The sequence below is a fragment of the Megascapheus bottae genome, chromosome 1, assembly GCF_031878675.1.
Source record: "Megascapheus bottae isolate mThoBot1 chromosome 1, mThoBot2.hap1, whole genome shotgun sequence".
NCBI classification, from domain to species: domain Eukaryota; kingdom Metazoa; phylum Chordata; class Mammalia; order Rodentia; family Geomyidae; genus Megascapheus; species Megascapheus bottae.
The window spans coordinates 17,169,947-17,197,316 of NC_143509.1; the positions used below are offsets into that span (position 1 = coordinate 17,169,947).

At 44.5% G+C, this 27,370-nt stretch overlaps 1 protein-coding gene across 2 annotated transcripts; it reads left to right on the forward strand.

The window, feature by feature from the left end:
- The first annotated feature begins 4,613 nt into the window (after positions 1 to 4,613).
- On the forward strand, positions 4,614 to 25,639 carry Mlf1 (myeloid leukemia factor 1). 2 transcript variants are annotated; one of them, XM_090338155.1, is made up of 7 exons: positions 4,614 to 4,796; positions 9,392 to 9,536; positions 17,938 to 18,021; positions 19,534 to 19,662; positions 20,961 to 21,120; positions 23,994 to 24,132; positions 25,521 to 25,639. In XM_090338155.1, exons 1-7 carry the CDS (start codon positions 4,750 to 4,752, stop codon positions 25,621 to 25,623), a joined length of 807 nt encoding a protein of 268 aa, XP_090194281.1. In that variant the 5' UTR covers positions 4,614 to 4,749; the 3' UTR covers positions 25,624 to 25,639. The 2 variants fall into 2 exon arrangements, with proteins under 2 accessions (XP_090194281.1, XP_090194289.1); XM_090338163.1 differs by lacking the exon at positions 17,938 to 18,021 and having other exon boundaries at positions 4,616 to 4,796.
- Positions 25,640 to 27,370: the final 1,731 nt, after the last annotated feature.

Below are 27,370 nucleotides of genomic sequence, written 5' to 3' on the forward strand. Positions count from 1 at the left end.
ACAAAACTGTTTTCTTGCAGGTGAGTGTGTAGATGGAGTATATCTTGTATCAATTTAAGAGTGAGGATTGCAGGGATCCGTTTTGAACATTGTGTTGTGGACTTGATTATCAAGGCAATTCTTCCCATTAACTGAGGGGGTTAAAGCTTGGATTCGTGGCAGGCAGGCTCTTCTACTCACTCCATCATCTTAGGGCTCAGTGTCTTCTTCTGAAGGGCAGAAACAGGGCTGTTAGAGGATAACTATGTGAAAAGAAGATAGATATATGACAAGGTAAATAAGCCATAAATATTTGAGAAAAAAATGGATGAATACTATAACTTTTTTTTTTTGGTTGTGGGGCTTGAACTCGGCCTGGTCACTATCCCTGAGCTCTTCAGCTCAAGGCTAATGCTCTACCATTTGAGGCACAGCACCACTTCCAGTTTTCTGGTGTTAATTGGAGATAAGACTCTCAGATTTTAGTGCCCAGGCTGGCTTTGAACTGTGATCCTCAGATCTCAACCTCCTAAGCTAGAATTACAGGCATGAGCCACCATGCCCAGTTCCACAACTTAACTTTTTAAGACATAAGAAAGCGCATTATGGGCCCGGGAGTTTGGCCTAGCGGTTAAAGTGCTTGCCTAGCATGCACAAAGGCCCGGGTTCGATTCCTCGGTATCCCACATACACAACCAAGCCGGAAGTGGCAGAGACGAGACACAACCAAAACCGGAAAAGTGGCAGAGACGAGACTGCGACGGCGACAGAGAGCGAAAGAAGCGAGCTGAGCTGAAGTGAACAGAGCCCAACCGAGTGGTGGCCGGAGCGAGCGGGGCCGGAGCGAGCAGGACCGGAGCGTGCGGGAGCGAGCCGAGCCAGAGCCAGCGAGGCCGGAGCGAGCGGGGCCAGAGCGAGAAGGGGCCGGAGCGAGCAGAGCCAGGAGCAAGCGAGAGCTGGCCGGGCCGGAGCGAGCGGGGCCAGAGCGAGCAGGACCGGAGCGTGCGGGAGCGAGCCGAGCCAGAGCCAGCGAGGCCGGAGCGAGCGGGGCCGGAGCGAGCAGAGCCAGGAGCGAGCGAGAGCTGGCCGGGCGGGAGCGAGCAGAGCCGGGAGCGAGCAGAGCCAGGAGCGAGCGAGAGCTGGCCGGGCCGGAGCGAGCGGGGCCAGAGCAAGCCAGGAGCAGGGCCGGGCAGGAGCGAGAGGGGCCAGAGCAAGCCAGGAGCAGGGCCGGGCCGGAGCGAGCGGGGCCGGAGCGAGAAGGGGCCGGAGCGAGCAGAGCCAGGAGCAAGCGAGAGCTGGCCGGGCCGGAGCGAGCGGGGCCAGAGCAAGCCAGGAGCAGGGCCGGGCCGGAGCGAGCCGGGCGGAAGCAAGCGGGGCCGGAGCGAGCGGGGCCGGAGCGAGCGGGGCCGGGCCGGAGCGAGCGGGGCCTGAGCTAGAAAGGGGGCCTAGCCGGGCCGGAGCGAGCGGGGCAGGAGCGAGCGGGGCCGGAGCGAGCAGGGCAGGAGCGAGCGGGCCAGAAAGAGAAAGGGGCCAAAAAAAAAAAGAAAAAGAAAAAAAGAAAAAGAAAGCGTGTTATGACAGAGTGCTTAGTTCCATCTTAATTCAGCCCTCAGTCCCAAATATTTTCTCACTGACCCCCTGTTCTAAGTTCTAGAGCAAAACCAAGTAAGTCTGTTTATTGACCTCATGTAGTGGGGTCTAAACAAACTATTTTGGGTTCTAAAAGTTAAGTAGCCTTTATAAACGCACATAAAATATTTTAAATCGTTTTCACTTTTTTTCTGACATGATGGCTTGAACTCAGGATTTCACACTCTCATCTGGCTTTCTTGCTCATGGCTGGTACTCTACCATTTGAGCTATGTTTCCAGTCTGGCTTTTGGCTATTTAATTGCAGGTGTAGTCTTGAGGACTTTTTCTACCCTGGCTGGCTTTGAACCTCAATCCTCTAAGCGTCAGCCTCTTGAATAACATGTGTTAGAGATGTGGGCAACTGGCTTATTGCTATAAAGAATGCATATTTTTTAAAAAAGAAAAAAGAATGCATATTTACTCCCAGTTATGGTGTGACTCTCCAGACCGGGAGCAGATTGAATGCTGCACCAACTGTGACCTATTCCCCATTCACTTTCCAGAAGCATTTTCCTTCCATCCCACCAATCCTCAGAAATGCTGCTTCTAACCAGATAATACCATGCAAAGACTGCCATGCAATCTAACACCAAAATGTGCTGTACCCAGAGCTGCTGTGAGGCCCACACCAACGAATGCCAAACTTCCCGACATTGTCACCTGATCTCTTGCAACTCTGTTCTGACTTCTCCCTCCTGGAGCCTCTCTATGTGTTAAAAACAAAGGCCTGCTCAACACAGTAACATCGGCGAAGGTGTTTATTCATAGGCCAAGGTGTTTATTCATAATGGTGAAAACCCAGGACTCAAAGGAGCTGTGATTTCAGCAGTGGACAAGTGCTGAGAAAACTGTTGCTTTCCTTCTTTTAGGTACCTAGAAGTCTTCAGCCATTGGTTGAAAATTGGAGTTGTTCTACTCCAGAACTTGCAGAATTGGCTAGTGAAGTGCTCTCTGCAGTGTGAGCTCTAGAATCCAGGGGCATACATCAAAATTGTCTACAACAGTGCCTGGGATTGAGGAACCATGAACTGGCAGACATTGTGAACACTTCATGCTTTGGGGTGTTGTATTGCTTTGTTGTGTGCCAGTACCAACCCAGGTCCTTGAGATCTCTCTTGGCTTTCTAACTTATGACTGGTGCTCTACCATTTTGCCACACTTCCATGTCTAGCTTTTTGCTGGATAAGAGTCTCTCCTATTTTCTGTGCTCAATCCACAATCCTCAGATCTCAGTCACCTGAATAGCTAAGAGCATGGACACCCAGCTCTCTTAAGTATTTTTTAATTGGACCTTAATCCAGAACTGTCTAACCTCATTATTTACCACACACCTCACCCTTTTTATGTTTATTATTATTTATGACATATCCCACTCATTGTTTATAGCTTCTCAGAGTACCTTTCTTAACATACTGTACTTTCACTGTTCTAAAGAAAAAATTATTTCAGATCCATGTAAAATAATTTTTGCCATGAAATTTAGTAGTTTCCTAAAGTAGATTTAGTGGTTTCCTACACTAGGGAGTAGGCAGGCTGTTTGCTAACTTAGGAAATAAATATTATAATACTTAACATAAATTGTTATATTGTAAACACTATACATTATATTTATTAAATAGCAAATATTTATTATTTATATTTATCAAATGGGTAAGCAGGCAGGCCAATTACTCCATAGAAGCGCTGTGCCAGCTTACCTTAGGCTGAGAAGTTGCCAGTAATCTCAGTGGAAAGCAGCTAGCCAGAGCACTTGGCTGAAGTGTGTATGCGTGTGTGAGTTCCAGAGGACTCAATTTCCAGCTCCCTGAGTACTCTGGCCACCTCCAGATCAGGCCCATTGGCCAAGAGCCATTTCAGCAGCCTGATTGCAGGACCCTGATACACCCTGGGCACCCTCTCCTCCTGAGAGCCCCTAAAAGCCCAGGCTATGCACCAGGTGCATTCTCCCTGCTTCCACACCCTGATCACTCTTGTCCTTTCATCTTCTCTTCTGGCTCTCATCCTCGCTGCCTCTGGAAGGTCCCCATCTAGTCTAGCTTCCCATACCCAGGACCAGGACTGTGAGTATGGATGTCGTGATAACACCCCAAATCCAATCCCACCTCCACTATTCCTTTAATTTAGATCTCAGCTTCACATAAGACCCCTAGAGTTGTTATTCATTTATAGCTTTAAAAACCTGTTTTCTTGCCACAAAAAGAAATGAGTAACGTATCTGCACAGAGAAATAGGCCAGACATAGTGGTTGCACAAGGCAGCTCAGGAGGCAGAGAGCAGGATATGAAGATTTGAGGCCTGCCCATAATGTAAAAGCGGGTGACTGGGCATGGTGGGGCCGCCCAGTGGCAAGAAGAGCAGGGATAGGACCATTACAAAGTCAGACTGTCCAGCCTCTGCCTCCAAATTCACCAACACGAAAAAGGGCTGGAGGTATGACCCAACTGGTAAAGTGCCCGCTTGGCAAGCTCAAGGGCCTGAGTTCAAACCCCAATACTGCCCTCCTTAAGAAACAAAGCCAACACCCCCCCCCCAAAAGCACAATAGTTGATTTTAGTTGTAGGTGCTTTCATTGTGCTACAATCTGCTCACTGTCGGGTTAAAATGAAGATTTGTTAAAGACTGGCTTCTCTGAGGGAGGCCCAGGGAAAATGAATGTCCTTTGTGTTTCTCATTCCCTCATCCGCTGTTTTCCTAAGCCTTTTCCGCGCTGGGGGGAAAACTGAGTTTTAGATTCATGGAAAACAATTCTTTGTCAGGCCTCTCCCGGTTTCCTTCACCTAGCCTAGTAGAGCTAGAGCAGAGGCTGTCCCAGCCAAGGTCACCCAGGGTGGGCCGCGGCGGGTTGCCAGGTGCCGCCAAGCCCAACTCCAGGCCTCCGGCTTGTTGACAGCGGTTGCCAAGGCAGCGCCGCGCGGCCCCGCCTCCCTGTGACGTCACCATGTCCGCGCCCAATAGGAGGGCCGTCGGGCTCCTGGCGCCGCCTTCCCGGCAGGCTCCGCCCAGGCGGCCGGGAGCCCTTCGAGTGGGGCTCGCGTCGCGGCCGCCGTTCCCACACCCACCGGCTTCCCGCGCTGTGGGCACCCGCCGCCCGGCCCCGATTCCTGCTCTCTTGGCGTCCCCGCCTGGGCCGGAGCCGCGATGTTCCGGATGCTGAGCAGCAGCTTCGAGGACGATCCCTTCTTCTCGTGAGTGCAGCTGGGCGTCGGGGCGCCAGGGGCCTGCGAAGGAAGGAAGGGGGCTGGGGCCCCGCGGTCCGGGTTAGGCGCTGTGGAGCCCGGGACGGAAGTCGTGGGGTCCGGGCTGGGGGTCGTCGGGTCGGGGAGGAGGCCCTGGGGTCGGGGGAGGGGACCCTGGGGTCCGGGCTGAGTGTCGTCGGGTGGGGAGGAGGAACTGGGATCCAGGCTGAGGGTCGTCGGGGCGGGGAGTGGGGTCCGGGGCGGGGGCCGAGGGGCAGGCGGGCCCGGCGTTCGGCTCCTCCCCACGGACACGGGAGGGTGCGCGGGTCCCGCGCTGCGCTGGGTCCCAGGGACCGGCAGTGGGCCGGTATCGGCAGGGCGTTTCCTGGCGGCGGGGGGTGGGAGGCGCGGGGCCGGCGGGGCGCGGGGACTGGGGTGGGGGCCTGCGCGGGGCCAGCGGGAGTGGAGGCCCGGGAAGAAATCACCAGAAACTCGCCGCCCCGTGTTCCGTCCGCGTTGGTGGAATGGAGGACTTGTGGCGGCCGCGCCTTGCCGCCAGGTGCTCCGCCCGCTTGAATTCGAACTCGGTGTTCTCATGTCCTTCCATCCACTAAACTCCACGCCGCTTCAGCCCTTTAAAAACAGCTTTTCTAAGGTTAAAGTAAATGGAGTTTAAATATTTTGTTTCTAAAAATTTCTCTTTGGCTTAAATCTGTGGAAACTAATTTAAAATAGTAAAAAAAAAAAAAAAAAAAAAAAAAGTGATGACTGAGGCGCCCGGAGTTTGGCCTAGTGGGCGAGTGGTCTCCCAGCATGTGGGAAGACCCGGGTTCGATTCCCTGGTACCGCATACACAGAAAAGGCTGCAAGTGGTGCTGTGGCCCAAGTGGTAGAGTGCTAGCCTTGAGAAAGCCCAAGGACAGTGCTCAGTGACACTGAAAAGGTATTAGTAGAAAAAATGAAGCCGGGAACCGTATCTCACACCTGTCATCCCAGCTACTCAGGAGGATGAGATCGGAGGATCGAGGTTGAAAGCCAGCCTGGGCACAAAAGGACCTGGGACTCTTTATGTCCAATTAGTCACAAGAAAACAGGAAGTGGTGCTGTGGCTTCCAGGGGTAGGGTGACAGCGCCCAGACCCAGAGTTCGTCCCATGACACCCCCCCAAAAGAAAGGTGATTAGAAATGATTAAATGGTGGTGTTAATCCATCTGTACTGAATTCATAAACCATTTCCATGAATAGCAATGCCTTCATACAATTACTTAAAAATAATACAAATATTCAAATAAATAAATGATTAATCTAGAAAATATATTTTCATTCTAATTCAGGGATTTTTTTTTGTTAACTCATTTAATAGTTGTTGGTATAGTTGTAGTCTGGGAAATGTTTTTAACAAATTTGTGTTTGTATTGTCTGTTTTTAACACCTCTGCGAGCAAGGATGAACTCCATCCGTAGATTAGCTTGTATGTCTGATGTCACTAGTTAGGATTATGATGTATCATTTCTGAGTTGAATTGTATCCCTGGTTACACCAAAAGGAGCAATGCCCTAATTAAACCTTGGATGCTCAAGTTGAGTATCTTTAAATCGTCTAGCAGAAGTGTAATTTAAACTGTTGGGTGACTCTGAGCAAAGGCAGTGAACCCAACACTCAGGACCAGAAATAGTAACAGACCACAAATAGTATCAAAGACAGCCTCTGGCCCGGGCAAAGAAGTACTGTCAGCTAATGATTCAGTCTGTTCACTCTGGCTCATGTGGCCTTCGTCAGATGCAAGCAGCAACATCAGAAAAGTGGAGGATGGAATGGTTATAAATCACTTTGTAAAATGAATGCCTGCTTTTAGCATCTTTTCTCAATTGTATATAGACTATTCTTGGGGATAAGGGAAGGAGAGAATGTGAATTTATATTAATTTCAGGTAATTTGCCATTTGATCTGCCCTTTTACTCTAATCCCAAAGTGAGCATCCAAGACTTACTGCAAATTAGACAGGAAGATCTTACAACGCTGGCAAATGTATTGCTATCCACGGACCCTGGTGTGGTCTGAGACCCACAGCTCTTGGCCATCACCTTTAGATCTCTGCATCTGTCACTTTGTATCTGGTCACTGAGTTCCCTTGTGCATGATCTAACTTAATGTTCTGTAAATGCTGTCTAAGGGCGATCTGGTGCCCTTTATAGCAGATCGTCATTACTTTGTTAAAACAAGTCCCATTGTAGATAGGTAGCATTGTCTAGTTACACCATCTCTAATCTGTCAGCCCCAAGGTGTCACTAGGAGTACATCTAGTTAACTATTCACAACAGGCAGGTGTGGGGTAGCCAGGAACTGGTGGCTCACACCTGTAGTTTTAGCTGTTCATGAGGCCGAAATCTGAGGATAGAGGTTCCAAGACAGCCCCAGCAGGAAAGTTCATGGGAGGCAGAGCTTTGGCTCAAGTGGTAGAATGCTAGCCTTGAATGAAAAGCCTCAGGAACAGCACTAGGACACAAGTTCAAGCTCCAGGTCTAGCATACACAAAGAATTGGAATCTCTTGTTTTGAATTCACATATTTCAGTGTTTACTGAGACCTAACAGCAAGTCATCAGAAAGTTAAAAGAACACTTAAACCGTGTTTTCTAAATATGGTAAATCAGTTAAAAATGAGGAGTAAAGGTGGCAGTTCCGTCATCGGTTTTCTCTTAAGAATAGTACTTTTCCTTGGCCTTATATTCACTAACGATATATGTGTAGACAGAAAAACCAATGTGAGTTAATGACTTTGGTCTCTAAACAACACCCATGACGTATCATGAGTTCAGAAATTTCCATATGATTCTGAATTTTCTACTTGGTACAGAAGCACGAGTTTTTTTGTCTGATCAGAATTTCTTTCTGATGAAATTTTAATTCAGGTAAAAGTAGTGTCATAATCTGTAGTATGGTTCCTCTTGACAGCTGATAGAAATTAAAATCCCAGAAGCAATCTGGCAAATCTATCAGCTTGTTTTTAATAATTAATTCTTGTATTTTCCCTAAACAACTCCTTCTGTGTGTGTCTTTCTCAGTAAGGGCTAGCACTTATATATCCATAATCTCTATTTTTTAATTTTTAGAAAACGTTATTATTTTTCATTTTAGTGGTAGTTGGATTTAATGGACACTGCTTTGACCTGTCCACTGACTGAATTGAAATGAATGTTTCCATATTATACAAGGCACATACTGTATCTGACTAAGAACACTCTCATGACAGGAAAAAAAACAAAAGCACCTTGGGGCCAGGAGTTTGGCCTAGCAGTAGAGTGCTGGCCTAGCATGCAGAAAGACCCAGGTTCAATTCTTCAGTACCACATACATAGAAAAAAGGCAGAAGTGGTGCTGAGGCCCAAGTGGTAGAGCTCTAGCCTTGAGAAAGTCCAAGGACAGTGCTCAGGCCCTGAGCTCAAGCCCAGGACTAGCAAAAAAAAAAAAAAAGCACTTATTAAAAAAGTTTTTTTTAAAATAGTGTTCAAAGGCTACTTAATATAGCATGAGGTAGAGATTAACCAAGATGTTATAATCTGGTTCTGTGTTTACTCTGCCCAGACATCTCTCATTCTAATTTCTTAACTTGAAAATTCTCAGCTGGAATTAAAGGCTGTAATTTTCAAGGCCCATTTCATCCCACGCTACCTAATAGCAACTGTCTGTTAGAGTAGCTATCATTACTTTTTCAAAGTATTTCTGTATAGAAATTTGTTTTAAATAAACTGCAAATTCTGAGATCGTATTTGATAGGATTGGTTCTAGAAACTTTAAATTCACATCATTTCTTACGCTGATCTTGGATCATTATTTGGTTCATTAGGTAAAAACTTACAAACAAGCAACACCATCTTAACATGATGTCATTGCTGGCTTGAGAACAAGTAGATATTTTGCTGTGAGACCATTTGTATATTTTAGAGTTCTTAAAAGTGAGTATGAACTTTCCTTAGGGTTTCTATAGCTTTGTCTTTGTATACTAAGTATGGATTGTATCTTTATGGGGCTCATTACTATAATTCTCAATGTTCATGTTTCATACATTAGTAGAAATATGCCAGTAGTTTTTTTAACCAGCCTTCTATAGAATTTGGACTGATGACTATTTAAAGTACCCTCAGCCTGAGCCACTTGAGACGTGTTGCATTATGGAAATTAAAAAAAAAATTTGTCAGCCCTGGAGCTTGAACTCAGGGTCTGGGCACTGTCCTTGTACTTTCTTCTCAAGCCACAGCACCACTTCTGGCTTTTTTCTATGTATGTGGCATCAGTGAATCAAACCTGGGTCTTTGTGCATGCTAGGCAAGCACTCTACCACTAGGCTAAACTCCTGGCCTTGCGTTGTGGGAACTTTTAAAATTCATTTTTGTACAATATGGAAAAAATAAAGATGTCTTTTCAGTATTGTGTGAATTATAGTGGAAAATAAATAGAACAGGTTTCTACAAATTGTACTTGTACATAGTAGGCTTTTTATTTCTCCTGGATTCCTTTTCTTTTTAACAACCATCCCCAAATGATAATTTATAGTATTTAGATACCCGCTTATTATTTAAACTCTTAACCTTTCTATTTTCTGCAGCGACTCTTTTCTTGCACACCGAGAAAGTATGCGGAGCATGATGAGAAGTTTCTCTGAGCCTTTTGGAAGAGATTTGTTTTGTATCTCTGATGGCAGAAGAGGCCATAGTCACACAAGACACAATGCTAATGAAGACTCCAGAGCCGTAAGTTCATGTGAGAAGATCCAAGGGGTCTTGAAACAAGTGTTACAGAAGTAGAACAAGAAATGACTAACACTTGTGTTGCAGACATGTCTCCCATATAAAACAAGAGGCCCATTGGAAAGCCAGATCCTGGAACAAGGAAATGGCAGTGGTGTAGAAGTCTACCAGCTATCATCGCCCTCGTAGGATACTTCTTTACCCACTCTTCTTTTTTTTTAATTTTTTTATTTTTGCCAGTTATGGGGATGGAACTCAGGGCTTGAGCACTGTCCTTGGACTTTTCTCAAGGCTAGAGCTCTACCACTTGAGCCACAGCACCATTTCTGGCTTTTTGATATGTATGTGGTACCGAGGAATTTAACCTGGGTCTTCATGCATGTTAGGCAAGCGCTCTTACCACTAGGCCTAACTCCCGGCCCCCACTCTTCTTTCACGTATGATTTTCATCTTGTAACTGCCTCCCATGTCTGCAGTGACAGCAAGCAAGACAACATCCTTTCTGGTCACATGCAGTTTTGTGTGTGTGCATGTGTTTGTGTGTGTCAGTGCTGGGGCTTGAACTTGAGGCCTGTGCATTAGCCCTGAGATTTTTTTGTTCAAGGCTGGTGCCCATATTTTTACAATAGTAGTGATGTCAGTAGCGTAAGGTGCCTCCATCAGAGCTGGAAGTGTTTAACCTCTGCACAATGCTTTTGGCTTTAAGAGCTTAAACTTAACCCTTTGAGGAGCTTGGCGTAGCCACAGTATGCTTCCCTAAGTCTAGTCTGAGAGCCACACGTGGGCATCGCAAATATTAATTCAAAGGGAACAAAGCAGAGATACTATTTCTTTTGCTTTTTTTAGCTTTGGGAATGGTAATTGTAGACAACAAATCCACCAGTGTTTCTATAAAATGAACATCTGAAGTTGAAACATAGATTAACACAATTGATCAGTTAAAAAATGTGTCATAAAACATTTTCATATTTTCTGTTTATAGTAACTTAAATAGAGCAAAATATTTTAGGTCATCTTAAGAAGATTGATGAATAAAATCATATTTATCACCTAAAACAAGATTAATCCTTATATTTTTCTTTTCATATGTCATTCCCAAAATAGTATATTCATTCTCATTCAAGTTTTCTTTCAATAGAGAATGTTATTTCATATTATCATATATATGTGTATATGTGTATATGCAATCAGCTAATATTGAAGAAACTTAAAATTTATTTCAGAGGAGAGACCATCAGTACAGCAGAAAAACCAGTCATGTGTGCTTTTATCATGTGAGCTTTAAAATACTTGGTATATGTGTCACAACCACAGCTCAAAGGAACAGGACTCTGAATTTATATACATTAATGAAGGGAATTGCCTGCTCCCTCCCTCCCATCCAAGTCTCTGAGGCTGTGTCACATTTTCGATCCTCCTGCCTCAGCCTCCTGAGTGCTGGAAATGCCCTGCCTCCTTCATGTTTTCCTCAAATCAGCCAGCTCATAACCCCCAGGGCCTGTGAGGTGGTTCCGCAGGTGCCCTGCCCCATTGGACAGAGTAGTAAAACTGCTGCCGTACAAAATAATCATAAAAATACTTGGTGTGTCTGTCACAACCACAGCAAAAAGAGAGCAGGACTCTATTTATATGCATTAATAAACTTAGCTTTTAAGGAAGAAGCAAGAGTGATTTTACTCCTTATGAATATAGACATGAAGCTTGTTTATTATTCAGCTGGCAAAAAGCCCTCTCATTAAATGTATTTGTCCATAGCAGCCATATCTCCTAAAGTTTCTTTCCTGGACTCTGCATTGAGTAAGTTTTGTGAGATCAGGAATAAGAAACATATCACCAAATAGAACTTCAGTTTGTAAGATTCATAGTTTAGAACTATGGGCACTTTATTGTGCACTTGCCAAAGTGACTTTCAATCAAAGAGAAAACATGGAGTAGAAGTAATACCAACGCATAAACACAGTAGTTGGATAGGGGACAGCTCAGTAAAGGAAGGCTGTTGCCTGACGCCATAACTGGGCTGCTCTAACAAAGTACCAATCTGAACACTGAGAAAACTCCAGTGGCTGGATTTTGTTTTAAATCAGTTGCTGGCAATTGAGAACTCAGGGCCTGGGTGCCTTCCTTAGGTTAGCATTCTGCCACTTGAGCCACACTACTTCTGGCTTTTTGATGATCAAATGGAAATATGAGTCTTGTAGACTTTACTTCCCAGCTGGCTCCCTACCAAGATCTTCAGATCTTAGCCTCTAGCCTCTTGAGTACCTAGGATTACATACGCAAGCCACCAGTGTCTGATTTTTCTCTTGGGCCTTTTATATAAGCCACTTAATCCCAGGATCTGCCCTGGCTTTTAAGAACCTTAATGCAACTGCACTGGGTCCAGTGTATGAAAAGAGAAATGCTCTCGATGTGCTCTGTCCCACGCAGTAGCCACTAGTCATATATACCTTCAGAATCTTTCCATGGGCCTCACGTGCAGCAAATACACAACTAGAACACTCTGTAAACCACTGACCAAAAGAAGATACTACCACAGAACGGAAGGAAATATGTGCAGACTACATATTTGATCAGAAGTTGATATCCAAAATATGTAAGGCTGGGCTGGGAGTTTGGCCTAGTGGTTAAAGTGCTTGCCTAGCATGCACAAAGACCCGGGTTCGATTCCTTGGTACCACATACATACAAAAAAGCCGGAAGTGGTGCTGAGGCTCATGTGGTAGAGCTCTAGCCTTGAGAAAGTCCAAGGACAGTGCTCAGGCCCTGAGCTCAAGCCCAGGACTGGCAAAAAAAAAAAAGTCAAAATATGTAAGGCACTCAGCCCACTCAATAGCAAGAAAGAAAATAACCCCACTGAAAAGGGGAGAAGGGTGACCTGAAAGACACATACATGGACAGGAGTTAGGTGCAAACTATTATTATTATGGGGAAAAATAAATTCAGCCACCGAGAACCATAACCTCACACCTGTGAGAGAGAACTATGGCACACTGAACAGGCTCCTACACGTGGTAACGAGTGCAGCTCTTGGGGAGATAAGTGTGCACATGAGTACACCCCCAGCAGTGCGCGCGCACACACACAAACACAGATACCAAGAACAGAACTTCCTTGTTACCCAGCAAGGTACCATCTATGGAAAGAAACCCACAGTGAGTAATACACAGGGCAGACAAGAAAACAGGTGTCCATCAACAGGGAAATACGTGAAGAAAACGTTTTTACAGCCCCAGAAAACAAGGAAAACCCTGTGATTTGTGGCAATGAGGATGAAGCATTTATGCTAATGAAATAAACCAGGCACACAGAGAAATCCACATGATTTGCATGCTTGCTAAATCTGGGAAAGCTAAACAGAGATAGAGTAGACAGCAGTTCCTGGAGGCTGGAATGAGAGAGGAAGGAGTGGGGACTAGTGAGCAGAGGTGACCCTCTCAGATAATCCCAGGTTTTGAGCTATACTGACCATATACATTGACTATACTGAATACTTCAAAGTAGCAGAAAGCTGCAAATGTCTCATCATAAGAAATGGTGAGAAGGGAAGGAGGGGTAAGGGAAAGGGGGACAAAAACATGAGGGGGTATCAAGGTTCAAGAAGTAATATACCCATTACCTGAAGAATGTAACTGTAACCCCTCTATACATTATCCCAACAATAAAATACAATTAAAAAAAGAAATGATGAGGGCCGGGAGTGTGTCCTAGCGGTAGAGTGCTTGCCTAGCATGCACCGAGGTTCAATTCCTCCGTACCACATCCACTGAAGAGTGGGGCTGTGGATCAAGTAGTAGAGCGTCTATCCTTGAGGGAGCCCAAGGAGAGTCCCTAGGCCCTGAGTTTAAGCCCCAGAACTGGCAAAAAAAAATGGTGAGAGCCAGATAGAAGGTGTGCTAATTAACTTGATTGGATCCCACCTCATTTTCTGTATCCACCAGAATATCACAGGTCACCATCATTGTCTACACTAATGGACAATGCCCTATTGCTACTAAAGAAATGTTTTATTTCCTTTGGAGTAAAAAGAATTTTAAACAGCCATTTGTGGCTCAGGACTATCATGGGCAGGAGGATGGATGTTCAGATAAACTCTGAAAGTCTCACCTCTCCTTAGCCAACGGTCCTGTACCTCTATTTCACTGCTCGCCTAGTGAGCACTGATGTGAACACTTCCCCACCAAAGTGCAGGTTTCATAAACGTGATCATTTTACTGTACCCATTTTGTACCACCTTGAATACAATCTCGCGGTATTTTACTCACCATATAGCTGAGATGCAGCTCTTTCTTCCTTGGCTGTGGGTTGCTGGACATGTTAATGTCTAGATTTATGTCACATCAAAAATGAATGAAATGAAAATGACGGCAAGGAACAACAGCTCCTCCTACCGTGGGTCCCCAGTAACCAGGTGGGCTGCAGGATCACTACTTTCTTTCACAAAACAAACAACAATAACAAAAAAAAAAAAACAGGGGCTGGGAGTTTGGCCTAGTGGTAGAGTGCTTGCCTAGCATACATGAAGACCTGTGTTTGATTGCTTGGTACCACATACATAGACAAAAGCTAGAAGTGGTGCTGAGGCTCAAGTGGTAGAGCTCTAGCCTTGAGAAAGTCCAAGGACAGTGCTCAGGCCCTGAGCTCAAGCCCAGGACTGGCCAAAAAAAAAAAACAGGAATAGAAATTATATTGATATACTGGATAGACTTCGGAATACTGTCATGAATATACAGTATAAACATGTATCACTTGACAATGTATTATACATTGCTTTCTACTTTTATCATAATTGACAGAGAAGAAAATCATCATCGAATGACAAAACTTCATACTGATTATCGGTTTGTAATCATAAATAATACCACATATAATGATAGTCTATTATTGTGAATGGCAAAACTTTGGTTTTTGCTTTGTTTTTGAGGATGTTTTCTGTGCTGGGTGTCACTTTGTAGCCCAGGCTGATTTGGCGCCCACATCCCCTCCTGTCTCTGTGTCTTGAGTGCTTTGATTTTTGTGGGTCCTGGGGCTTGAACTCAGCCTAGGCACTGTCTCTGAGCTCTTCAGCTCAAGGCTACCGCCCTACCCTTGAGCCAAGCCCCCCCTCCTGTTTTCTAGAGGTTAATTGGAGAGATGAGAGTCTCAGGTCCTTTTGTGCCAGGCTGGCTTTGAACCTTAATCTGCAGATCTCAGCCTCCTGAGTAGCTAGGATTACAGGCGTGAGCCACAGCTCCCAGCCCCAGCTCTACATTTTACTCTGAAATTTGAATTTTTTTCCAACATTTTGAACTTACAAGGAGGAGATGTCTTTCATTTTTATGCATTCAGTTTTCTTATTTGTAGTTGTTGAAGACTGCAATGTTTGAACTGTATAATTTGATTAAATATTGCTTTACACATCACAGACTCTAAATTCTAAGCTATGAACCTTGACCTTTTTTGACTTCTTATTAATTACTTATCCCATTAATGAGTCCTTAGGAGATATCATTTTTTTTTGCCAGTCCTGGGCCTTGAACTCAGGGCCTGGCACTGTCCTTGAGCTTTCTCAAGGCTAGAGCTCTACCTACCACTTGAGCCACAGCACCATTTCAGGCTTTATTCTATGTATGTGGTACTGAGGAATTGAACCCAGGTCTTCATGCATGCTAAGCAAGCCCTCTACTACTAGGCTAAACTACTGGCCCCAGGAGATACTAATTTTTATCCACTATCACTGCTAATACTTGGAATTTTTTATTAGGCAGTTGTAGGTAAAATTAATAGATTTCTATTTAGAAATATAGAATAAATGAGCAAGGGAAAGATGATTTAACCTTAAGATGATCATCATTTTGCCTCACCTTTTAGTTAATTCTAATATGAATTTGAGCGGTAGTGTTCTTGGTGCCACAAGGCCACCCTGTGCGTGCCCAGCTCCTGCCAGTCCTACAGCAAATAACAGGCAAGTAATTAAAACACATGGTATCTCCTGACAAAAAGTTCTGTACACTGGGAGCTCTGAGCTCCCAGTAATTGACTATTACTTTTCTAGGCAACAAGTTTTTCTCTTGCTCCTTTTGGCAGTTTGGGCAGAACGGTTCGTATCTTGAGACACAAATCATTTTATTTTTCTCTAATTCAAGCACTAAATTGGTGTGCATCTCATTAACTTTCACACTGACCCTGTAGTAGTAGTGCTGGAAACCTCTGCTTCTTGTGTTCAATTTATCTTATCACTCTTCAGAAGTAAAAGCTGGGCTTGGATAGATTCATACGGAAGTTCCTCCAGTTGTGTCTGCAAGTCCAGGACCCTTGTGCTGATGGTGCTTTGGCAGCTTCTAGCTGCCAAGTGGGGGACCCTCCCCCTTCACAATCTCCTCTCAATCCCCTTCCCCACTGCTTCTTCAACTCCTACCCATGTTACACGTCATGCCTCAAAGCCATCTGCCTCCTGCCAGTTGACACTCAGGATATTCCTGCGGGGCACAGGTGTGGCCGGGTCTCTGGAGTAGAGTGGGGTGGAGTGGGTCAGAGAAGCCTTTGTGAGCCTTGTCTTAGTGTGAGAGTCAGGGGCCAGCCTGGAGAAGAAAGGGAGATGCAGCACGGGCCCACAGCGCCCTGGGTACTCAGACCTACATCCTCAAAACTGCTGCATCCTATGGTGAAGGAGTGTGGCTGACAGATGAGGAGGAAGGGGTACAGGGCCCTCCTCGGGCCACAAGGACGGAGCAGGACACGCGATTGATTGCCTTTCATCAAAGTGGCAGTAGAATCAGAATCAATCTCTCCCTCTCTCTCTCTCTCTCTTTCTCTCTCTCTCTCTCTCATTATACTGAGGCTTGAAATCACTGATGCTCTACCACTTGAGCCACACCTCCAGCTCTGCATTTTGCTCATTATTTTGAAGATAATGTCTTATAGACTTTTCTATATAGACTTTTCTGCCTAGACTGGTTTCAGTGATTTTCTGGACCTCATTCTCCTGTGTGGGCAGGGTTCCAGGCTCCTGGCTGCCAGCCAGATTCTCATTTCACAGAGGTCAGTGTGTCTCGTTTAGTGGGGAGCACAGTGGCACGGTGGAAGGAGGAAGGCCAGGAGGCTGCGGCAGCGTTCTGTAAGGCCATGCCCTCTGCTTCACTGGCCACAGAGATGGGAAGTCAGGTGGAGAGATGGGTGCTGCCCCTGGGTGGTTGCTTGGGCTGATGGAGTGTGGGGCAGTACAGTGTTCTTTGCTGGCCTGAGGCCTGGGGTAGCCCAAGTCTAACCAACCTGAGGTCGATTAGGTGCAGACAGGAGAGAGGGTGGTCAGAGAATTATTTGTCTCCATGTCTTATCCCCAAAGCATGTACACATCCAGGCAGGTCCATCTGATAGACAGAGATGACCAAAGTGAGAGATGGCTTCTTAACCCTTTATTGCACTGTGGGGACCAAACCCAGGACTTTGCACCTACTAGACAGGTGCTCTACGAGTGAGCCACAGCCACCTGGAGAGCTAGCAATAATCGTTGAAATTATTTATTGAGTCCCTTTATGTGTCAGGAATTATTTTTACCTAATGGAGACATGGTCACTAAGACAGGGTACTCCTGCCTTGCAGATAATTTTGTTCTAATGGGAAGACAGGAGCCGTGGTCCTGAGGAGATGGTGCACAGCTGCATGAGGGGCAGGCTGGAGGCCGAGACCTTGTCTCAGACCTTGTAGGAGGTGTGACACTCAGACACTCAGCTATGGTCCTGAGGGTTCCAGTGGGTCACCTCAGGCTGTGGGGCCACACCTAATTCAGATGAAAAGGAAATGAGAAAAGGATGGAATCGCTTCCTCCATCCTCACTTCTGTCTCTCAGGAAGCATATAGGCCCTGCCTAAAATATTCAGAATATTTCTGGACTTGTGTTGAAGGTCTTTAAGTGCAGATTGATTCTTTTCCAGTCCTTTCTCTGTGTTACCGTGGATATTGCATGCCAGAATGTTGAGAGGAAGAAGGGAAAATGGATAACTGTAACACACCAGAACCATTTCTACCTAAAACATGCCACTCAGTATTTAATATCAACTGGATTAATTCTGTTTTGAGAACTCTCATCCATGTGTACATGCACATATGCCTATAGTCATGGGTAAATGCCCATGTTGTGTGTATCCACATGTATATGTATATCCATGTAAATGCATGTGTGTAGCTGATGATGTTTGCACATGTTTGTAGTGGTACCATCCCCTAACCATTAATATTGACTGAGATTTTTCGTATTTGTCATTTTTTTCAATTGGATCTTATTGTATAATTATGAAATCATTGTGGCCTGGTTACTGTATGAAACTCCATTAAATGAATCGGGAAACTTTCAGCTGTTTTGGGAAGGTTGATTTGCTGCATTTGTGTTGTACTTGTAGTTAATAATGTACTTCCTAATACCCTGTAGCATACAGATGTCAGCCCTTTTCAGGCAGTGGACCGAATGATGTTAAATATGCGAGACAATATGCAGGAGTTGCAGAGAAACTTTGTAAGTACTGCTCTAAAGCAATGGGGACACTGTTTTCAGTTATTGATACCCTATGTTACTGTGGCTTTCAAGCATAGTCTAAAACACCTTACATTATTAATTCATATATAGTACTTATATGCTTTATAAATGTATTAGAAACAAAGTTTTATCAAAAAGTCATAATACTTCAGGTGTGTGCTGATAGTATCTTTTATTTTTTAAAAAATAAAATAGAGAGTGCTATCTCACCTAAATTTAGTTCACAATTTACAACTGTGAAAAATAACATCCATTTTTTGCAAAATTGGGAGTTGAACTCAGTCTCACACTTAAAGGTAGTTGTACCCCTTGAGCCGTGCTCCTAGCCTGTTTGGCTTTAGTTATTTTTCAGGTAGGATCTCTGGTTTTTGCTGTGATCTTCGTAGCTATGGCTTCGGGTTTAGCTGGGTCGCAGGTGTGCACAGGGTGCCTGGCTTATTGATTGAGTTTGGGTCTAGCTTGGTGCCTGGGCAGATTTGGAACTGTGACCCAGTCTCTGTATCCTAGGCAGCTGGATTATGGGGCATGCCTCCCAGCATAGGTAACTGGAACTGTTTTTAAAATTCAAAAAAAGTAATTCCTCAAGTCACTATTGTGAGGAAACATTTTATATTAATTTGTGCATCTTATTATTTATGACCTGCCTCCTTAAAAGGATTTGTAGCTCCTAAGAAATTAAGATTTAGGGGCCGGGAGTTTGGCCTAGTGGTTAAAGTGCTTGCCTAGCATGCATGAAGACCTGGGTTCGATTCCTTGGTACCACATACATAGAAAAAAGCCAGAAGTGGTGCTGAGGCTCAAGCGGTAGAGCTCTAGCCTTGAGAAAGTCCAAGGACATTGCTCAAGCCCTGAGCTCAGGCCCAGGACTGGCAAAAAAAAAAAGAAATTAAGATTTAATGTTAAAACAACTTCTGCAAACAGAAAGTTTGGGAATCCCGTTTAACATTATAGTGGTACAGTCCAAATGCAGGTGCAAATCTCCTAGTTCTCATTAACACAGAAGCAAGCTGACTCAGGCCGAAGCCTGTGTATCGTTCCAGCTTGGACCCACTTTGGATCTTATATGGATCATTAATGAGTTCTGGGTCTCTAGGGCATTGTTAATCCTGAGTTCCTCCTGTATACCACTTCCTGGTGCACAGCTATCTTCAGATGGCCAGATTACACACAGGGGTCAACCACTGAAAATTCTGGTACTTCCATTACCAGCGATTTCAGGGATAACACCCTGCATGCATAGCTAAGCTACATGTTCTCAAAGATTAAGGATCTCTGACTGAATCCCTTGTTGCTCTCACAAGGAGAGCAGGAGCTGGTATCATGACGACTTGGAGAAGGTGTGGACCCTCTGGGCATCTGTTTGATGAGCCATGTTGGTGGTTTGGGATCCTTAGTAGACTGATCACTAGTGTTGTGTTCCTCCTGACTTGAGCTCTGTGCCGTTCACTTCTGTTTTTGGTGAGACTCTGAGCTGCACCCTTTCACCTGCAGGGAAGCCTGTCAATGGATCCACGCGGACATTCATTCTGTTCTTCGTCAGTTATGACTTATTCCAAAGTAGGAGACGAACCACCAAAGGTGTTCCAGGCCTCAACCCAAACCCGTAGGGCTCCCGGAGGTGTAAGTATTTAAGCATGCTTAGAGCTTTATAAAGTTGTAGGCTGCCCGTGTGAATGCTCAAGTGGTAAACGTTGATCTGGTAAAGAGTGGGAAGGCAAGGAGGGGACACTGAAGGAAGGCCGTCATCACTGGAACCGTTAGCGGTCAGCTGGCTTTAGTCTGTGATAGTTCAAGTCATCCCAGGAGGGGTGACCTCTTTGGTATAATTTTTTTGATGTTTACTATTAAACTTTTACATTTTTGTCAAGATAAATGGACAGTAAAAGAAGTGCTTGTTTTATGAAATAAATTCAACGTGTAGTTTATGTTGAAAATACATTTAAAAAATTTTAATTGTAAAAATTGAATCTTTTAAAAAAATTTTAACAACTAATTTTTAACTGTGTGCTAACAGGGTATACAATGAGTCCCATTCCTGCTGTCTGCACTTGGCCTTCTAATGATAAACCTAGTGATTCTTTATCTAATTCGTTATTGATATTTAACTTGGTAAAAATGTGTGAGTGTGTGTCTGTGTATACATGTGCACAGGCTGGTTCTGGAGCTTAAACTCAGGACGTAGGTGCTGTCCCTGAGCTTTTTTGCACAAGGCTAGTGCTTTACCATTTGAGTCACAGATCCACTCCTAGCTTTTTGGTAGTTTCCTGTCTTGGTCAGCTTTGAATCAAGATCCTCAGAGCTCAACTTCCTGAGCTTTGAGCTCCTCAACTCCAGAGCTCAACTACAGGTGTGAGCCACCAGCACGCCTAGCAAAAGTGACCATCATAGATGTGTCACAGCAGTGTTAATAATTAACTATGATAATGGCATGTGCCTCTGCAGAGAGGAGGGCGCCAGCCATCCAGAATCTGCTTTCCTGATGTCATGGATGCCATGTGGGTTTCCATTCACAGCATTGTCAACATCAGCCGATGAGGAGGAAAGACCAAAGACCCATCACTAGTTCTACTCCACACTGCCAGGGGAACTGAATGTGGTGCTCTTGTTTTCTTCATGGTTTTCAAATTGTACAAAATGGTGGATATTTTGAGCAGCAAATCTGTTGCCTTACCTCAGTATGTCATCAGGCCCTAGAGGAAAAATGTAGGAAGAGACCCAGTCTGTGTATTTATCTTTTTATTATCTTTGAGTAGCTGTATAAAGAGGCTTGCACTGAATATGTCAGTGTGTAAATGCACAGCAGCTTGAGTGAGTCATCCTCAAAACCCTCCGTCCACTTTCCCTCCCTCTATTTTCCTAGTTCGATAGGGTGTGCACTGAATAGTATGGTTGCATTCTCCCTGCTTGTTCTTCTTAAGATAAAAGAAACTAGGAAAGCAATAAGAGACTCTGACAGCGGACTGGAGAAAATGGCAGTGGGCCATCACATCCATGACCGGGCACATGTCATTCAGAAGTCAAAGAACAACAGGACTGGAGATGAGGAGGTCAACCAGGAGTTCATCAACATGAACGAAAGTAGGTTGTCACAAAGCCAGTGCTCTTCCTGAGTGTTAAGTCACTGCAGTGCTGGACCTTGCGGAAGGGTTACCGAATGGTCTCCTAGGTGGCATCTGGAGAGCATGTGGTAGGGAGTGCTGGGCAGGTAATGGGTGGGGGAGGATCATCAAGTAACACCTGTCCTCACGCCATCTTGGCAGCATGCAGTACCATTTGTGTTTGTTGTTTATGAAATCCAACCCTTTGAATTGTTATTTGATAATATATTAATGACAAAGCACGTTTTAAAATGTTTTCCTGTAGTGGTATAGGAACTCAGGGCCCGGATACCATCACTTAGCTTTTTTGCTCAAGGGTAGCCAGTTCTACATCTGGCTTTTGAGTGATTAACTGGAGATAAGGTTTTTATGGACATTTCCTGCCTGGGCTAACGCAAACCATGATCCTCAGAGCTCAGCCTCCTGAGTAGCTAGGATTATAGGTGTGAGCCACCAGTGCCCAGGTAAGATTTAAATTCAGGGGGTAAGGAGATGGATATGTATTAGAGGAAAATTTTAATGAATTACTTTTTCAGCTAATTAGAAAAATAAATTAACTGACTTCAATCTTGTTTTAGTGACTGAAATAAGTCACTGCCTGCCACCTTAACCACTTAAGAGGCTGAAATTAGAAGAATCCTGGTTAAAGCCCAGCTTGGGCAAAAAGTGAGACCTTTATCTCAAAAATAACGGGAGCAAAGTGGGCTGGAGGGATGGCCCAAGCCTAGCTCTGCTGCTTGAGCCCTGCCTTTTAAAAACGTCTTTACCCCCTAGTTATTTGTGTTAGGCTCTCGAGTGTTGCCCGGGCCACCATGGACTAGGGTCATCCTAATTGGCTTTGTGTCGCAGCTGGGGTAACAGACCCGGCACCACTACCAAGAGCTTTGCTCTTGAGATGGAATCCCCACCTACTTTGGGCCCAGGCTGGCTTGGAACCACAGTCCTCCCTCTCCCCACTTCCCAAGCAGCCAGGATCGTGAGCTTGAGCCACGGGCATGTTGCCTGGGTGCTAGCTATTACTTCATGCATATTTAAAGGGAATATCTTTTTAGACACTATAGTCACCAAAAAAATGCAAAAATGTCCCCTCTCATTTCAGTTTTTAATTCTATTAAAAAGAAAATTTAAGTAACAAAATTAATTTTGTTTTGATCAATATGAAGAATCAAACTTTCATATTTTTAATTTAAAAAGACATTAGAGCAAAGTTTTTTTGTTTGTCTGTTTGGGTTTTTTTGTTGCTGTTGTTGGTCGTGGGGCTTGAATTCTAGCAAAGTGTTTTTTAGAAAGCGTTCTGAAGCTGGGAACTAGGGCACATACCTGTAAAACTAGCTACTTGGGAGGCAGAGATAAGGATTCTGGTTTGAGTTCAGCTTCATTTAAAAGTTCATGAAACCAGGGGCCAGGAGCATGGCCTAGTAGTAGAGTGCTGGCCTAGCATGCACGAAGCCCGGGTTAGATTGCTCAGTTCCACATACACAGAAAAAGCTGGAAGCAGTGCTGTGGCACAGGTGGCAAAGCGCTAATATTGAGCAAAAACTGTCCAAGGACAGTGCCCAGGCCCTGAGTTCAAGCCCCAGGACTGGCAAAAAAAAAAGAGTTTATGAAACCAGCTGGGTGCTGGTGGCACATGCCTATAATTCTAGATACTCAGGAGGCTGAAACCCAAGGATTGCAATTCAAAGCCAGCTTGAGCAGGAAAGTTAATGAGACTCTTACTTCCAATAAACTCAGAAAACTCTGGAAGTTGTGCTATGGCTCAAGTGGTAGAGTGTTAGCCTTGATCACAGAGAGGCAAGCCCCAGGACTGGCAAAAAAAAAAAAAAAGTCACAGAACCCCATCTCATGGGGGTCTGGATGTGGTTGTGTATGCCTGTTGTCCCAGCTTCACAGGAGCCATTCCCGCCCCCCAATTAAATGATAACCAATACGCCATCTGTAATTCTAGTAATCCTGAGTACAGGAGGCTGAGATCTTGAGGACTGAGATTTTGAAGCCAGTCCAGGCAAATAAACCTCAAGACTGTCCCCTCAATTAACCAGCAAAAATGCTGGACTGGTGGCATGGCTCAAGTGGCATGGCCATCCACACATGAAAAAGGACAAAAACCTAAGTTCAGGCCCTGGTACTAGCACACAGACAGAGCAAACAGGAATGAGGTGTGACTCAAGTCATAGAGGCCCCGCCTCTAGGAATAATGCTGTGTCATAGTAATATAGTAATGAGCTTAGTTACTGCTTCGTTTAGGGAAAACCGAGTTTGATTTAAAAAAAAATTCTTGTGCAATAAGATTGACGCTACATCATCAGGACCTTTCTTTAATTATAATCTTTGCAATATTATTGGAATATACATGGAGTATCTCTGAGGAGCGTCCTGTTGTGACAGTCCACAAGAACTGTCACCTGGATGTTGTTGCTTCTATAGAAGTTAGATTCCCCGCTTCATGGCCCCATACTGTGAAGGTCAGGTCCAGAAACCTGTCTGTGGACAACTGGGCTGTACTTCTAGGGAGTTGGTGAAGGGAGCAGGAATGCCAGCCATGGATGTGGGCTTGTGCTAGGAGCACTGGGGTCACAGGAAGAAAGACCATAAGTGATTCATAAAGACATGGGGTCCCCTGATCCCCTGAGTAGAATATGATGTTCAGGCAGATGGTGAAAGCCAGGCCCTGGAGACCTCAAGAGTCATGTGATGCCAGAAGTGGTGACAGGAGAGTTGACTCTAAGCAAAGACGTTTGTGTGGGAAGGGCTCCCTGCTCTGGCTAGAGGCTGGTGAGACACGTACATAGAGAGCAGGCACTGACAATGGATACCCAAGTCCTTATTCCTCCATCTTCACATCTGATACAGGTGATGCCTATGCCTTTGATGACGAGTGGCAGAACGAGATTTTGAAGTTCAAGGCTGGGGGCCGCTCACGCAATGTGGAAAACACTAGAATGCGAAGTGTTGGCCAGGAGAATCCAGGATCACGGGAACTTAAACGAAGGTGAAAATGATTGCTATGAAGTGGTGTTTTTAACAGGCAGTTTAGAAGACAAGTTGTTATTTGGCCTCTTCTTTGGAAGTTCTGAGAACATTCAAGTTGTATCCGCAGGATCTTTGGTGACATCTCTTAACCCGGGACCAGTGGCCCTGGGCCCATCAGAAGTCACGGCGGTCTTTCCTTTCAAAATCCCCTTCTGGGACCTTAGTGCCAGAGTGCTTGTGTGTAGTGCCTTCAAAACCCACTTCCATCCTGATGTTACCTAATTTGTATCTCACACTGAGAACGTTATGATTAAAAATCTATGTGAAGGTTCAATAAGAAACCCAGGGGTGGGGGGGGGAGGAAGTGGAAGAAAAACATGGGAAGGGGTAACCATGTTCAAGAAGTAGTGTACTCTCTACCATACGAATGTAACTGCAACCCCTCTATATAGCACCCTGACAACAAAATAAAATTACAAAGAAAGAAAGACATCCAGGCCACAGTTAGAGAAAGCCACCTGTTGGGCAGTTCTGATTATTTGGACAGCACTGCGCCTGTGTCTGCTCCTTTGCCTATTGCTTATTTTTGAGGTAGGGACTGACATTCCATCGAAGATGACCTAGGTTGTCATCTTCCACTTGAGCTGGAGTGGGGTCACTGGGGTGGCAGGCATGAGCCACTGCGCCAGCCAGTGGTTAAGAAATTTCACTGGGCTGGCCTTGAACCTTGGTATCCCCAGTTTCTGACTGCCAGGTAGCTGGGATTCTAGGCTGGAGCCTACACAGTTGGTAGGTGACTTCAGCACTGTCCACAGCGCCTCCTAGAGCGCCTCCAAAGTGAGCAGCAGAGTGCTCACACACCGGCCTCAGGGTGGCAGCTGTCAGTCACATAGGGCTGTTGAACAACTTGACATACAACCCAAGACTGAGGAACACAATTACGTGATTTCACTTAAAGTAGATCTAAATCTTGCTACTATATAGAATAGCATTGTTCACACTACAGACAAATTCTTCTGAGGTAAATAGCCATTGTTTTCTTAACCAGCCAGTGGTGTGCCTTCTGTTTTCAAGGCTGCTATCAAGTTTTCAAGGAACTATCAAGGGAAAATGCTCCTTCATTCCAGAGGGTGTGGTGTGTGTGTGTGTGTGTGTATGTGGCGCCAGTTTGAGCTCAGGGCCTCAAGGCTAGAGCTCTACCACCTGAGCCTCAGCACCATTTCCAGCTTTTATTCTATGTGTGTGGTACCATAGAATCGAACCCAGATCTTCGTGCATGCTAGGCAAGCACTCTACCAGTAGGCCAAACTCCCGGCCCCATCATTCCAGTGTTAATCCTATTTGCATTGCCTTCATAACTTTCCACGGACATTTTTAAAACATGTTGTTTGCATGTGTCTTTCTCAGGGAGAAACCTCATCAGAATCTCTCTGAGGGAGGCAGGAGACCGAAGGCTTGTGTGGACAGACTTAACATCAAAAGATCGCCTGTGAAGAGCAGCAAAAAATAAAGAGCCATTCATTTCACCTGTCTGGTTCTGCTCGCTTGAATGGAAAAAGTAATGGTGCTGGGTAACACTCGTGAGACCAATTTCCTGTGGGTGCTTTCTTTTCCTGACCCGTTCTCCTTGCTCCCAGGTTCCTGCTTTAGGAATAAAACTTTGATTTTCACCAGTGTAAGTACATTTGAAGACATTTTGTAAAGCTCTTTAAGATTGATTTGAGATGGTTGTGTCATAACTAGTTACAAGAATAAAGGCAGGTTATTTCCACTAACACTATAGTAGAGTGATGTTAATAAATACTTAATTTCTCAAAATTTATGATTGTACATAAGCAACTAGCTTTAAGCTTTAAAAATAACATATTACAATCAACACTCAGCCATGTTTAGATTAACCTTTCTCTTTATTTTCCTGAGGTGGCATGTTTCCCTTCTCCTTTTTAACGAATAGATTAATTTCTCTCTAAGGTTAACATTGTAGAGTCCTTAGAGAAACTGCTCACCTTCTTTTGACATTTAGAAAAATTCATTTGGTAGTCTGGAAACTAGAATGATAGATTGTCTCAAAATTTACTAGACAGCCAATGTGGGTGCTTAAGCAAGGTGTTTAATAATGTAGTTGTTCCTTTTTGTCATTATGCCCTTAACATTCATCTTGGCCTTTTTATTCTAGAACTTGGGCATTGGTGTGTTTTTATAAAAAGGTTGAAATTTACAAACATAAAAGTCTTCACTCTCACATTGGCTTCTTTAAATAATCCTTCTGTCAGGGAGAAAGGAACAGAAGAGCCCTCGTCCCTCTGAAGTTTAGAAGTAAAATGGCACAGTGCTCATGCCAGCCTGTGGATCTTGTTCGTTGGTTGGTGGCTGTAGGGTTTGAATGCAGCGTTCTTAGCTAGGCTTGGGCCATCCCTCCAGTTATTTTTGAGTTATTTTGCCCAAGCTGGGCAGGATTCTTCTAGTTTCAGCCTCCTAAGTGGTTAAGGTGGCAGGCAGTGACTTATTTCAGTCACTAAAACAAGATTTAAGTCAGTTAATTTATTTTTCTAATTAGCTGAAAAAAGTAATTCATTAAAGTTTTCCTCTAATACGTAGATTAGGATATGAGTGGCATCCTATAAGGTATTGGGGAATTTCCATAAGGAATTTTCATAACATTTCTTCATAAATTGATTTGGCCAGGCCACCACTCCATCCCCTACTCCTTTTGTCTAAATCATACTCACTTAAATGTGAAGCTAATTTCATAATTGTGCTTATCAGTATAATGCCTTTAAATCATATAGCAGTTACTGCATACTTTTTCCATTTCAATTTATTTGCCATGGAAATTAATGAAATAAACATCTCTTTCTTGTTGTGTCACAGTGATCTTTATGGGAACGCTTGGGGAACGTGTGATGGTTAGAGGCTGTGGGTCAGGGCCCTGCAGACGATGTGTACATTTCACAGCACAGGCCTTCTCAGTTCCCAGGATTAAATACCTGCCATGCTCTGGATTGGAGACAGTAATTCTTTATCCTCATTTTTAGGATGTAAACATGGAGCTCACTTTTTAAGAAAAATACAGAATTATATACTATTGCTACAGTGTTGCCCCATTTTCTGGAATCAGAGTATATCTGCACACGAGTTTTCCAAGTTGTCTTTATTTTCAAAGTAATCAACTATACTATTTGATGACCTCCATTGTAGAGAAATTAAAAGCACATTAATATATTAACAACTACCCATTACTCAGATCCCCAATACAA

Bases quoted from the DNA above. Each gene is read 5' to 3' on its own strand.
- Mlf1 (XM_090338155.1), top strand. From the start codon at position 4,750: ATGTTCCGGATGCTGAGCAGCAGCTTCGAGGACGATCCCTTCTTCTC. The intron at 21,121-23,993 runs GTAGGTTGTCAC...CATCTGATACAG, and splicing joins GTTCATCAACATGAACGAAA to GTGATGCCTATGCCTTTGAT. The intron at 24,133-25,520 runs GTGAAAATGATT...TGTCTTTCTCAG, and splicing joins TCACGGGAACTTAAACGAAG to GGAGAAACCTCATCAGAATC.